The sequence below is a fragment of the Triticum aestivum genome, chromosome 5D (genome assembly GCF_018294505.1).
Source record: "Triticum aestivum cultivar Chinese Spring chromosome 5D, IWGSC CS RefSeq v2.1, whole genome shotgun sequence".
Lineage (NCBI taxonomy): Eukaryota > Viridiplantae > Streptophyta > Magnoliopsida > Poales > Poaceae > Triticum > Triticum aestivum.
The window spans coordinates 295,100,922-295,115,909 of NC_057808.1; the positions used below are offsets into that span (position 1 = coordinate 295,100,922).

General features: G+C 50.4%; 1 protein-coding gene across 1 annotated transcript; it reads right to left on the reverse strand.

The window, feature by feature from the left end:
• Nucleotides 1-3,039: 3,039 nt before the first annotated feature.
• LOC123121287 (probable LRR receptor-like serine/threonine-protein kinase At2g24230) lies at nucleotides 3,040-5,907 on the reverse strand. Its single transcript, XM_044541192.1, has one exon. The coding sequence runs from the start codon at nucleotides 5,699-5,701 to the stop codon at nucleotides 3,206-3,208; it is 2,496 nt and encodes an 831-aa protein (XP_044397127.1). The 5' UTR covers nucleotides 5,702-5,907; the 3' UTR covers nucleotides 3,040-3,205.
• Between the last annotated feature and the right edge of the window lie 9,081 nt (nucleotides 5,908-14,988).

Genomic DNA, 14,988 nt, shown 5'->3' on the forward strand with positions numbered 1-14,988 from the left:
CCAACAGTAGGAGGAGTTTGGAGGACCGTAGTGCATGAAATGGACCCTGGGGTGTTTGCCGTTGGCCACTACCCTGTGCAACATCTTGGGGACTAGGAGGAGTTTCTCTAGGCTTGGGAAATCCTGCAATGAAGCTGTTCAGAGAGCCCTGTAATTCTCCTAAGGTTTTCTGCAGGGATTGAAAATTGGTGGCAACGTGGTCTCTGAAATCTTCAAAGTCTTGTCTGTCTGTTTCCCTGTTCTGCTGCAGGGTTTTTACATCCAGTTGCAATGATTGGAGCTCCAAGTTCTCAGTGGAGGAAGAATCCGTAGGGCCAGTCATTCTTGCACGAAAGAACAATAGGGAGGGTTTTTGCAACTAGCAGGGTGCTAAGTAACCTCTCTGCGTCTGATCAGCCAGCGAAGGGAGGAATTTTACCACAGCCGGAGCTGCAACCCGACCTTGGCCTTCGATCCTACCGCCGCCTGCACCGCCACCAACGCCGCGCCGCCGGAAGTACACTGGATCTGGGAGGGAGGGAGGGATTTTACCACAAAGACTGTGTGTTTCTGCAACCTCTTCCCGTGCCCAAACCTGTACCGAATTTCTCTCCGCCACCAGTCGCCGCCGGGGAACCACCGCCGCCCAACGTCACCGGTGAGAAGTGGAGGATTTTACGGCACCTCCAACTCCACCTCGGCACCGGATCTCACGCCACCAAGGAGAAAACCTTGCTCTGATTACCACTTGCCAGACCCTGATGAGTCTGACGAGCAATATTCAGGAAAAACAGGGGAGAAATTCCACTCAAACTAGCTCGATTTATGGTTCGGATCAAGGTGTTTTAGTACAAAGCAAGAGGAGCCTATGACCGGCCAGGAACACTGGCGGCCGAGAGGGGGAAACCCTAACAATTTCTATGCCCTCGATCGAGCTGGAGCTCTGGCTTTATAGCCTTACAAGTTGAGTGAAAGTAAGAAAGTAAAATGAAAAGTAGTGGAACACTGTAATCTTTGCCGGAAAGGGTACAGTGACCCGTGAGTTGATGGTACCGTCCGATGCCACTTGTACGCGATCCAGAGCCTCTCTTCAAAGCGAAGCGGTACGAGCGGAGGTAGAGCGTCTGATCAGTGATGGACGGCCAGGGTAGTCTCGCGCCAAGGACTGGGGATTTAAACTTAACTGAAGCGTTGTCGATTTGTTCAGTTGGGTCCTGACAAAAGCAAACTGAACTCTGGTAGAAATGTCTCCTATCATTAAACGAACATAACTTAAATCCATAAAAATATGGGCACCAACACAAGTCTAGAACTTAACTCTCATTAAACGAACATAACTTAAATCCATAAAAATACGAGCACCAACACAAATCTAGAACTTAACTATGGGGGCTGGTTTCACCACAAGAAATGTAACCATCTGAGCTATACTCAGTTAGCAACTCGAATTTAAATCTAGCAACAATCTTTTCGTGTTTTTTCTTTTGGTGTTGCCTTACAACAGAACAGGTTTTTGCATGAACAATCAATCACTTGCACTCTACACAAACAAACAGAAAGCACCACAATCATCAAGCGGGTGGCGCGCATGCATGATGACAGGGATTTCCATGCCACAGTCAAGGCTCGAGAGCCGCAGCCTCTTTCTCGGAAAGCCATGACTGCAGGTGCAGGCCGCGCATGGCGCGAAACCATTATCAACGCCTTTAGGTAGCGTAACCTCGAGTAAAGAAGAGCCACCCAGCCACTACACCACCTTTTGCCCTAATTTAACCGGAAGAGCGAGAGGAAAAGTTACAACATAATGATGGTATGGAACGCGCTTTAATCTTCTTCCAACAGAAACAGTGATGAGCAGAGCACGCTTTCAGGGCGGTGCTTGCAGCCAGCCATCATGGCCTTAATGATATGATTGAATGCGTGGGCAGTTATGTATTGACAGATTTTCTATGACTGCACGTACTGGTACTGCTAGTAAGGTGCTCGCTGTCCGTCCATCCACTGCCAGTGGGCAAAAAAAAAGGCCAGGAAAAGGACGGCAGCTATGCTGCCTCATTTAAATATCGTTGGCGTGCATGGCAAATTCCGGCCGTCTTAACCAAACACGAAACGCACGTCAGTCCTCCTCCAGTGCCACACTAATAACTACGGTGTAGATGTGATTGATGTCATGGTGGAAAATCATAGAAATGATGTTGCTGCCTCCCCAAGCTTCTTCTCTCCTCAACTCCACAAGAAACAGGAATTATGGACTCTACAAGAAAGTGTTGGGTCCTAAATCATATCCTGCGATTTTGATAATCATCCCAAAAGATTCGTAATAATGTCATTTTCTCTTTGGAAGGCTGCAACATGTTGCAGCAACAAAGGATGAAACTTACCCAAGCTTCGTCTTCAACAAAACACAACACAACACAATTGCGCAAAGGATAAGTTCACGCATCATCGACATGAAAAATGACACTAACGTTAAATTTCAGTAGCAGTCAAATATTAACTGAGAAAATTAAGATGGCCGTAGCCGTAGGAGGGGAGCGCACGTACATGAGCAGATGCATCTCATGCTCTTGTCCTAATGTCCTTTGAATCAAGCATGAGGAAAATTGAAGATAACATGATCAAACAGTCTCATCTCTGGATAAGTGTGATGCTTCATCGTTTTAGAACTTTGCCCCCCCATTCTCTTCAGCTCCATTACATTTAGTTCTTCACTTGCTAATCGGAGTTTCTGTTGAAGAAAATTGTAAGCAAGAATGCAAAGCATTGAGATGGAGCTGGGATAGGAGAAATATAGGAACAAGGTCACCTTGTTTCCCCACCAGTGACAGCAACCACCTTTGGCGCCGCCGATGCCCGATGCCGATCCCAGCCACCAAGCCGAGCGGCGACACCATCCATGAAGACCACCGTCTCCGTCGACACAAAATGAGGCGGTGCTGCTCAATCCACGACACACTTTCCTCCTACTGTTCCTACAGGACACGTGGGGTCGTGGGCATCGCCCCCAATGAGTCATTTCCGCTGTGATTACTTGTAGCAATGCTAGCATTGTTCTGTTAGTAAAGGAGCAAGTGTGGCAAGCTGTATTGCAGCATCTCAGAAGATGAACAATCAAAGAAGAAGAAGAAGAAGAAAGAAGAAGATATATCTCAGCAGAGGACCAGGAAACAACTAGGACCTCACTCACTGCTCACACGCCTAAAATAAACTAATAAATAAAATAGCTTCAGTTCTCATCTGCTACTCTAGGCTCAATGTCCTTTAATAGACCAACGATCTGCTGCATGGTTGGCCTCTTGGATGGCAGCTCGGCGGTGCAGAGGTAGGCGACCCTCAGTGCCTCATCCATCTGCCTCTCCAGTCCCGTGTCGCGGATCTTGGGGTCGATGATGCTCGACCCTTGATTTGCCTTCACCATTGCCCTTGCCCAGCTCACCAGGCTTGCCTCCTTCTGGTCAGGGTACTCATCACCCAGTGGCTTCTTGCCGGTGATCAGCTCAAACAGCACAATGCCGAAGCTGTAAACGTCGGACTTCGATGTCGCCGTGGCGTTCTCTGGGTCGGAGAACTCCGGTGGCACATAGCCAGGGGAATGGTCGCCGTCTGTGCTAGTCCCGGCGATCATTGACAAGCCGAAATCAGACAACCTTGGCTCCATTGCATAGTCAAAGTAGATGCTGCTTGCCTTCACATCCCGGTGGACGATCTGCGGAATGCAACCATGGTGGAGGAACGCCAGTGCCCTTGCAGCGCCTAATGCAATCTTGTGCCTGAACCTCCATGCCGCAGTGCCCTCTGGGGTGATGTTCTCGGTGGCCACGCCACCATTGTTATCCTCCCATGTGTCGGTGCTCCAGTCTTCAGTGGTCTGCACGCCTAGTGGCAAATCATGCAGCAAGTTGTGCAGATTGCCATTCTCCATGTACTCATATATCGCGATTCTTTGGCCTCCTGCTAAGCAGTAACCGGTCAAAGGAACCAGGTTTGAATGTTTGATCCGTCCCAGCCGCTCAAGCTCTCTCGCGGCATCCTCATCTGCCATTGCCGAACCATGGACCAACACCTTCACAGCAACCTGAATTCCACCAGGGAGGAACCCTGTGTACACTGGCCCGAATCTCCCTTCTGCCAGCAAAGTTCCCCTGTCAAAGTTTGATGTGGCTGCCAAGAGGTCGGCGAAGGTGAAGCTCAGCAATGGCTTCTCAAATATGACAACTGGAACGGATGTGGCAACCTTGACATCGGCAACCCAAGTTGTGGAATCAGTCTGGAACGCAAATGGCCCTGATGTCCCAGGCTCGTCTTTGAATGACGATGGCTCCTTATCAACGGGAAATGTGTCACCCCTCTTCTTCCTCGGCTTCCTGCACACAAGTGCCAAGCAAAGCAATGCAAGAACTGAGAAGAAGAGCGTGAGCACAATGGCCAGCGCCAACTTCATCCCCTTGCGGTGCCCCCCATTTTTCTTCATGCTGTCCGGGTTTACAGCAATCGGGCAGTCATTCCTGGACCTAGCAAAGGCGGCTGCAAACGCTTCCGGGGAGAGCTCGGAGGCGCAGACGGTGAGATTGTTGTATGAGAAGTTGAATCGATCCATTGACGCCAATTTCTTGACCAGTGACACAGGGATCTCCCCAGTGAGGTTGTTCACCGACAGGTCCAGCACCCGCAGCGGCAAAGTGCTCAAGTCCGGCACCACCCCGCTGATATTGTTCCGTGACAAATCCAGCACATGTAAGCCAACCAACCGGGAAGCAAACACCCCAGGGATTCTCTCATGCAACCCAGTGCTTGACAGATTGACATACTCCAATGAAGAAATCTCACCAATCGACGCCAGCAAATTATTCGTGGACAACTGGTTGAATGCGAGATTCATGTGCCTCAGGTTCCGGAACCGGCCAGGGAGGCCAAATTCCCCAAGAAGCTCGTTACTTGACAGGTCGAGGTACGTGAGGGACGTACCAGAATACCCACTGCTAAAATTCAACCGCGAGAAGCGGTTGTTGCTAAGGTCTATCACCCTCAACTGCTCCTGGAACGCCCCGATAATGGAGCCGCGGAGCTGGTTGCCGGACAGGTTGAGGTAGGCCAGCGACCGCAGCGGCGACAAGTCAGGCAGGTCGCCGTCCAGCGCATTGCCGGAGAGATCCATGGAGACGAGGCCCCCGCCGGCGCCCGGGACCTGGCCTTGGAACTGGTTGTGGCTGGCGTTGAGGACCTGCAGGCCGGCAATGGAGCCGAGCGCCGGCGGCAGCGCGCCGGAGAAGGCGTTGTGGGAGACGTCGAGCACCTGGAGGCGCGCGAAGTTGCCGACGTTGTTGGGGAGCGCGCCGCGGATGGCGTTGCGCGAGAGGTTGAGGCTCCGCAGCGAGGCGCCCAGCTCCCAGAGGTCGTTGGGGAGCGCGGTGAGGCGGTTGGTGCTGAGATCCAGCGAGCGCAGCCTGGCGAGCTTCCCCACCGTGTCCTCCGGGATGGGGCCCGACAGCCCCATCCCGGCGGCGGCGAACGCCAGCACCCGCCCCTCGCCGTCGCACGACACCCCAGGCCAGGAGCACACCGCGCCGGCGCCCGACGGCGGCGCCGCGAGGCCCATCTTGGCGTAGAAGCGCGCGACGAAGTAGGCGTCCGTGTTGGGCTCCTGCGCCGCCGCCGCGCAGCAGGCCGCCGCCGCCACCGCCAAGAAGAGCGAGGCGACGCCGCACGCACCGCCGCGGCCCATGGCGACGGCGAGAGGCGCGCGCACGCGTGCTCTCCCTCTCTCCCTCGAGTGTTTCTCTTGGCGCGTTGGTGGCTTACTGCGGTGCCGGTGTGTGCTTGGGGGAGAGAAGGGAGGGGGGAGCAGAGCAGGGTAGGAACGCGGCCATAAATCGTGGGGGTGGTGAAGTGAGTAAATTGGGGAGTGAATTGTGGGAGGGGAGTTGATTGAGATGAGCTGCACAGCAACAGCACATCAACATACGCGGAGACAGGCAGACACATATTCATCAGACTCGCACGTGCCCGAGTCAATGGAAATGCAGGCGCCCCAAGATCGACCAGGTCGGCACAGCAATGTCAACAAACGTTGCATCCGTTCTGAAGCATGCTGATCATATGGTGTAGTACAATTTAATCATTGTTGTGTTGTCACGAAATGAAGACTGTTTCATCCTGATTTGGTCAGGAAATAGTATGAAATTTATGCATGAAGATGGAGTGCATGCGTTGAAAATAAGGTTGAGCTCAACGATCGTCACACTTGTATTGGTCCTCTCAAGACAATGTATCTTTAAATTCACTACGCTCCGTGAGTTTGGATCTCAGGCAATCAATTGAGGTGTCTAATTGTGTATTTTATCTGCGATTTTGACTGGGTCATCGTGCCGGTGGGTGCATTTGATCAGCGCAACCGATTTTGATAACTAGAGCTAAGCTCCCTAGAAATGGTGCTCGCTAGGTGGGGATCGCGTGGTTCCCCGTTTGCCAATGGCTGCTTCGAGTCGGGTTGGGTACATTCGAATAATTGACAAAAAAACTACCAGATTTCACGTATCCGTTCCACAGAACTACCACATTTTAAAAACTGACCAAAAACTTCAGATTAGTGCTAATTTCGTGACAAAAAACTACCCGATTGAGTTGATGACTTTTTTATGATTTTAAACCTGTTTATGACATGTGGGACCGGCAGCAAAGTCAACTCTGTTTATTTTGACTGTCAAGTTAACCGTTATGATAGGTGGGACCCACACGTCATCATCAACCTTCTTCTTCCTCCCCTCCTCTCTCTCTTTGGCATTTCAACGAACACCTCTTGTGCATGAGACGGAAACAGGGGAGCTCCGACCGCCTGCTCGCTTTACACCACGTCGGACCCCAGCACGAGCGCCGGGTTAACTAGCTCCGGGTCGGCTCTGCCTCGCACTGCACGGCGGCAGCCTTCGCGGTGACATCGATGTCGGTGTCGCGAGCTACTGCTCGATGGTAGATGTGGGCCTGGCCGGTCGCCGGGCGCGGCCGTGTGTGGGCTACAGGGGGCGGTGCAGCGCTGGGAGGAGGAGGCGGGGCGAGCCATGAGCACGGGTCTGGGAGGGTTCACGCGGCGGAGGCAGAGGCGGGAGCCGAGCAGTGGCGAGCCACGCAGGCCAGCGGGCAGCGCGAGCGGACGGCACGGGCGGTCTGCGGCGGCGGGGCCGGTAAGCTGCAACGGCAGCAAGCCAGCAGGGGGCGCGGGCGGGAGCTGCGCGGTAGCAGGCAGGGGAGGCCAGGGGCTCGCCGGCGCGGGCAGCAGAGGCCAGCAACGGGGACAACGACGGTAGCGACAGGTAGCAACGACAACAGATAGAGCAGCGGCGGCGCCGCCTAAGAGCAGCGACGAGCTTCGGCAACAATGGCGGCGGTGGCGAGCGCCGTTAGCCGTTAGCGCGGCAGCCGTCCCGACAGGTGGGCCAGCTCTGTCAGAAAGGGATTTAAAACGGTTAAATTGGTCTTCAACTCGACCTGGTAGTTTTTTATCACGAAATTAGCACTAATCTGGAGTTTTTGTCAGTTTTCAAAATGTGGTAGTTCTGTGAGACGGATACGTGAAATGTGGTAGTTTTTTTGTCAATTACTTGGTACATTCTTCTCTAACTAGAAGCAGACATGCGCTTTGCTACGTTGTTTGGCCATAATGGTTATTTTCTGGATGTGTATTTTCTATGGTTTCCCTTTTGCTTTGTTCGTTGATTTGTCTGCTTTTTTTGTGTGCCTCCACCCACACAACAACACAACGGCCACGCTCGATAAAATCCAACACCCAATGCAATTTTGTCAAAACAAGGACACCCTTTCCTATGTGCCTACCCAGTGCCCCAGTTGCAAAAAAAGCAATCTAACACCTCCACCAACCCCTCGCATCAATCCCATACGCAAATAGAAACGACTGTCGCAGTAGGATGGAACACATGAAAGAAGTAACACCACACCGGAGAACATGCAAGCCGAATTTATGGGCAATGCAATCAAAATGCCATCAGACGCAACACCACCCCTAAAAGACCTCCTCCAAACACGATGAGAGTAGTAGGAAAGGGTACCTGGCACCCATAGGCACCTCCCATCATGGTGGTCGTGTTCTCTTGAACCCAGTTTTCCTCTCTCTCCCCCCTCTCTCTCTTCTCTCTCTTTCTGTAACGCCCACGATGCGGCTATATCTTCCATGTGTCGAGGCACGACTTAGAGGCATAACCGCATTGTGGTTTTGTCGCAAGAAGGGTCATCTTCACACAATCCCATGTAATGAAGAAGAATGGAATAAAGAGTTGTCTTACAATCGGCACTTCACACAATACATAAATAAATCATACATCAATCAGAGTACACACATAGGTCCGACTACGGAACCAAAATAAAAGAAGACAACCCCAAATGCTAGATCCCCGATCGTCCCAACTGGGCTCCACTACTGATCAACAGGAAAACGAAACATAGTAACGACCAAGGTCTTCATCGAACTCCCACTTGAGTTCGGTAGCATCGCTTGCACTGGTATCCTCGGCACCTGCAACTGTTTGGAAGTATCTGTGAGTCACGAGGACTCAGCAATCTCACACCCGCGAGATCAAGACTATTTAAGCTTAAGGGTAGGAAAAGGGTAGAGAGGTGGAGCTGCAGCAAGCACTAAGCATATATGGTGGCTAACATACGCAAATAAGAGCGAGAAGAGGAGCAACGGAACGGTCGTCAACTATTAATGATCAAGAAGTGATCCTGAACTCCAATTACGTCAACCATAACACAAAAGCCGTGTTCACTTCCCGGACTCCGCCGAAAAGAGACCATCACGGCTACACACGCGGTTGATGCGTTTTAATTAAGTCAAGTGTCAAGTTCTCTACAACCGGATATTAACAAATTTCCATCTGCCACATAACCGCGGGCACGGCTTTCGAAAGATAATACCCTGCAGGGGTGTCCCAACTTAGCCCATCACAAGCTCTCACGGTCAACGAAGGATATTCCTTCTCCCGGGAAGACCCGATCAGTCTCGGAATCCCGGTTACAAGACATTTCGACAATGGTAAAACAAAACCAGCAAAGCTGCCCGATGTGTCGACAATCCCGATAGGAGTCGCACATATCTCGTTCTCAGGACACACCGGATAAGCGAAGCGTACAGGTACCGACGTAACCCAAGTTGCCAAGGGATGGTCCCGCACGGTGCTCTAGTTTGGACCAACACTTAGACAAGCACTGGCCCGGGGAGGGGGGGTAAAATAAAGATGACCCTCGGGATGCGCGACTCCCAAGGGAAAAAGGCTAGGTGAGGCAAATGTAAAACCAAGGTTGGGCCTTGCTGGAAGAGTTTTAGTCAAAGCGGACTGTCAAGGGGGTCCCATAAATCACCCAACCGCGTAAGGGACGCAAAATCAAGGAACATAACACCGGTATGACGGAAACTAGGGCGGCAAGAGTGGAACAAAACACCAGGCATAAGGCCGAGCCTTCCACCCTTTACCAAGTATATAGATGCATTAATTAAATAAGAGATATTGTGATATCCCAACATCAACATGATATCCATGTTCCAACATGGAACAAACTTCATCTTCACCTGCAACTAGCAACGCTATAAGAAGGGCTGAGCAAAAGCGGTAACTTAGCCAAACAACGGTTTGCTAGGAAAGGATGGTTAGAGGCTTAACATGGCAATATGGGAGGCATGATATAGCAAGTGGTAGGTAGCGCAACATAGCGATAGAGCGAACAACTAGCAAGCAAAGATAGAAGTGATTTCGAGGGTATGGTCATCTTGCCTGAGATCCCGCAAGGAAGAAGAACGAGTCCATGAAGAAGACAAACAGACGGAGTCGAACGAATCTCACAACTCCGGAATGAAACCGAAGCTAACGAGAGAAGCAACCCGGAAAGAAACAAACAACATAGTAAACAACCACCACATACACATGGCATGATGCACAGTCAAGTATGATGCATGTCCGGTTTAAATGAGGCATGGCATGGGAAAATGCAACAAACAATACTACAAATTAAGCGGAGCTCAATATGCAACGAGTTGCATATTGGCAAAACACCACATCAATTATTTAGTTCTCTCCCGTTTATGTGCTCGACCATATTAAAAGTTATTTAACCATGGCAAGGGGTGAAACATATGAAATCTACCTATCTAGGCAAGTTTAAATGAGGCCGGAAATAACAAATAACAATTTCGGAAAAATCCCCATATGTCATTTAGTAATTTAAAGCAAACAACAATTTTAAACGTTTTAAATGTTATTATCATGATGCGGATGACATTTACAAGTTTTATGCAATTTATGAAAATGTTGACATAAGCATGTTATGAAGCATTTGTCACCGTGGTGGAAGAAAGGGGTGCCACGGCAACGAATCCGAAAATGATGCCACGGCAACATATCGGTTTCGGTAGCTCATGGAGATACCGGTGCAAAAGGAAACATGGCATGAGCGTGGCATGCAAGGTGGTGGGGTGATCCCGGTTACCGGGTTCCCACGAGACGATGGCATGGCAACGAGGAGGAACATGCAAGCGACAATTTCGAGCACGGTGCAAACGCGGGCATCTCATGCATCGCAAACATTCGTTCTCGAAAGGTCATCTCGGCGGTTATACCTTTGAAGCGTGCATTTTCGGAACAAATCCAGTTCGTCGAAGGAAGTAGTGGTACACGGGCCATAGTGGAAGTAGTCGTTCTCGCGACGGTAGTTGAAGTAGACGTCCACGGGTCATCGTGGGAAGTAATCGTACATGGCGACGGTAGTGGAAGTAGTGGCACACGTTCGTTTTCGGAGAGGTACTTGACGGGTCCGAGGTCTCCGGCGTAGTGGTACACATTTCGGAAGCGGTTCACGACGATGGTAGTCGAACTTGGTGATCCGAAGGGGTACTCGGCGAATGACGACCGTAGTGGTACTTGGGGAAAAATCTCGGAGACGATGCTTGGCGGTCCTGGTGTGGCCTTGGCGTCCATTGTAGTCGATCTTGCCGGCCTTGACGGTCCAACACAAAACAACACAAGGGGCCTCGGGATGCCAGCAGCAAGGAGGCGATGGTGGTGGTCAGCGGCAGGAGATGGTCGGCAGCTTGAGCGGAGGCAGGCCGGCAGGGCGCTGGCTGGGCCTTGCAGCAGAAGCAGCCCACGCATGCGGCTGCGTGGGCGCTCGGTCAACGCTGGAGGCCAGCGAGGCAGAGGAGGTCGGACGGGCCGAAGGCGCTCAGGGTCGAGCTCCTCTCGATCCAGAGCATGGTTGTGGGCGCGGGACGGAGGTTGGGCGTGCGGAGGCACGACGGAGGGTTGCGGGGTCGAGCATGAGCTCTCCTGCGTGAGCTGCAGCCCTCGCTTGTAGGCACTGGCTTCCGACCGGCGCGACGCATGAGGAGGCAGGGCGTGGGCGGAGAAGGCCCAGAACGGGACGGAGACGACGGGTTCATGGCGGAGGACAGGCGAGCTTGGCGAGGCCGAGGCTGCGAGGCGGGGCGCGGCGGCCATGGAGGTGGGGCGCAGCACGACAGCAAGACGGCGGCGGCTGCCGGGCGCCGGCGGTGGGTGTGGGTGGCGACGCCATCGGAGCGAGGAGGAGGTCGGGTGCTGGCGCGCGGAGGAAGATGGGGATCGGGCGCGAGGAGAGGGAGAGGGGGTCGGGCACTGGCGGCGCTGGAGGGAAGGAGATGGGGATCGATAGGGGGTTCGATCGGGCTAGGGTTTAGGTTAAGTGGGGCGGCTGGGCCTCGTGGCCTGCTGGGTTCCTTTCTCCCTCTCTCTCTCTCTCTCTCTTAAACTTTCTTTAACAGAAAAGAATTAGAGAGAAGAAAAGAAAGAGAGGGTTAGGGAAAGAAGTTGGACATGGGGATTATTTTCCCGGACTCACAAAAATGTGCTTGTTCCGAGAAAATAGAAAATGCCATGATTAAAAGATTTAAATTCAAACTCATTTGATTTGAATTCAAATGATTTGAATAGGAAGTGAGGGTTGGGACGGTCCAAAAATGTTCGGATTTTTGGTGGAGCTCCGAAATATGATGAAAAAAATATATGGCAAGGTTGGAGACCAAGAATTAAAATAACAAAGGCATTGGGATAATTTGCAAGTGTGTTATGGTGAATTCCAAATTAATGAGATATTAAATATAGCTCCCTAATATTGGGAGGATATGTTATAAAGAGAAGTCACCCTTCCCTCGATTTAAATAGATCAATCATCTATGCAATTTATTAGTTGAGTTGAGATGCAAAGATTAATGACATGATGGCATGATGACATGATGCAATGCAAAAATAAAAGAGCAAGCACAAATGAAACACACAGTGATCACAAAAATATGGAAGTCTTCTGAAGCGTCGGTCTCGGGGCGTTACACACACACACACTCTCTCTCTCTCCATACACAGGGCCACAAATGCAACACGGAAGCAGCAAAAAACCCAAAACAACCGAGGTGGGGCCTCACAGTTGGGCTTGGACCAAACTATTGTTTCCCGTAGAGGAAACACAACCCGACACCAAGAGCTCCCTATTTCTAGAGAGCTCAGAGATTAGCAACTTTTCCATATGTTAGTTTCAGCAAACCTTCATGAAAAGCTTGTATCTATTTACATGTACCTCACACAATATAACTCTTACCTTATAGATGAAGCGGGATATTTTTTTCCTTATATTCATTCAGAATTCTTGTTTGTAGGTTTCATGATCTATTTACATTAATATATCTAACACATGCATAAACATTGTTAGCCATTTATAGGCATGGAAAGCACTATCATAAGAATGTGAATTGGTCATAGTTTTATACAACATAAATAGAACAAAACAGTCGTTCAACCTATAGGAACAACAAAAACCAAATATTACTGTGGCTTTATTTGATGGGATCAGACAATTAACAAAGTGCATTGCTTAAATTCAAATGCTGAAACAGAGTTATGCATTATGACTGCAAGAACCTGAATTTATTTGGATAATGTCATATCCCCGATTTTTTCCCAAATCTGAAATGTTTAATAATTGAGATGGAATTAAAAAAATTCTAGAAAAACTCTTGCTAGTTTGTTAGTTAGCAAAATTGCCTATGATTTGCTTGCTATTTGAACTTGATTGATTTGATTCATCACCTAGGAGGGTTAAAGGCCCTATGCAACTAGTTGAAACCTAGGTAGACTAGGGTTGAAACCTAAATCATAAAAACAGAAACTTAAATAAAACCCTAAAAGGGTTAAATAGGAAATAATTTCCTAAAAGGAAATTATAAAACAAATACTCAAACGAATGAAGATGGGTCATAGAAAATGAAACTAGGGGAAATCAGAAGGAAACTATTTTTGGAAAATAAAATATAATCAAAGGAAATATTTTAATAAAGCCTAGAAATAAAGTGCAAAGGCTCAAATAAAATAATCATCTTATTAGAAATATTCTATTTGGAATTTAAAACAGTTCACAGGTGAAAGAAAAATCAAATTCAAAAGGCTTTGAATTTAGAAAGAAAATAGAAAAAGGGAAAGAAAGAAAAATAATATGGCCTACCAGCCACACCGGCGGAGGCCATCGCGCAAGCTCAGCTGCTGTTGAACTTCCCACCAGCGCCGGAGAAGATGGTTGAGTGGAGAGCCACCATCCAGAGCCTCGTCAACAGGCGAAACCTTCACAGCAGCAACCGATAACACCGACAGGAGCAGCTGGCGAACGGACTGGAGGCGTTGCGCCAACGGTGCAGTCTCCTCAGCAACAACGACAAGGCAGGTGAACCAACGAGTAGTACGAGGTGTCAATGGCGTCATCTGAGCCGTGAAACCGCCAAGATCAGCACCGGTTAAAGCAAGACCGGCGAGTTGAAGACGCCCGCACGACCATCGAGCAGCGCCGGGAAGCACGTCGTCGGTCAGTTGACCGTGCTGGGCCGATAGTGAACAAGCCTGCGCCAGGGTATCCTGGGTGTTTGTCATACGATGTAGGCTGCCCAGCCTTTACCCACGAGCTGCGGCAAGTTTGGCCCTCTTCTCGGAGCTTCAAGCCAGACTTGCCGGACAAGTACGATGACAAGATCAACCCAGAGTTCCTTGGCATCTACACCATAGCTGTGCAGGCTCCCGGAGGAAGAGATGTGAGAGTTCTCGCCAACTACTTTCCATTGTCGCTCAAACCCAATGTGAGGTCTTGGCCGATGAACTTGCCGGAGGGCTCCATCTCCTCTTGGGCAGATTTATGCCATCAGTTCGTTGGTGCTTACCACGGAGGCCATAAGCTTCCTGGTCAGCCCAACGATCTACATGTGCCTCCACAAATGGATGGCGAGCCCCGCCGCAAGTATATCTAGAGGTTCAGCCGTGTACACCACAATATCCTAGACGTTCACCCTGCTGCCGTTAACGCCGCGTTCCACATGAACGTGCGCAATCGGAGGATGCGGGAAGAAATGAGCATCACGAAAGTGAGGGATATTCCTGAGCTGTACGCACTTGCCAACAAGTGCGCACGTGTTGAAGAAGGGACGCGGCTCCCTGGAGAGGATGCAGGAGCCACTGTTGATTCAGAGGATGATGATGCAACCACTCCGAAAAAGAAGGGCCGAAAGCGCAATCACAAGCACAAAGGCAAGGCAGTACTGGCTGTTGCGGGGTCTGGAATCCCAGCAAGAAGCCCAAGACCAAAGATATTGACAAGGAGGTTGTTGTTTGCACTTCTGGTCATGTGGCTGCTGCCAGTGAGAAGACCGATGGTCCGCACTGCAAGATCCACCATATTGTTGGTCACGATCTCCAGGAGTGCCAGTAAGTAGAGCATCTTGCTGAAAAGCAGAAGCTTGAATATGAGAAGCGCGACAAGGAGAAGGGCCAGAACAGTGCTAGCGGGTCCGGCAAGAAAAATCGTGGCACCCATGAGGGCCACCGCGGCAAGGCCAGCAAGCAGAAAGAAAAACCTGCACCTGGCGCATCAAAGTTGTTGGCGTACGACAATCTATCTGACCAGCAAGGCCCCTTTGTGGCCCGAACCTGGGTAAATCTT

Bases quoted from the DNA above. Each gene is read 5' to 3' on its own strand.
- LOC123121287 (XM_044541192.1), bottom strand. From the start codon at position 5,701: ATGGGCCGCGGCGGTGCGTGCGGCGTCGCCTCGCTCTTCTTGGCGGTG.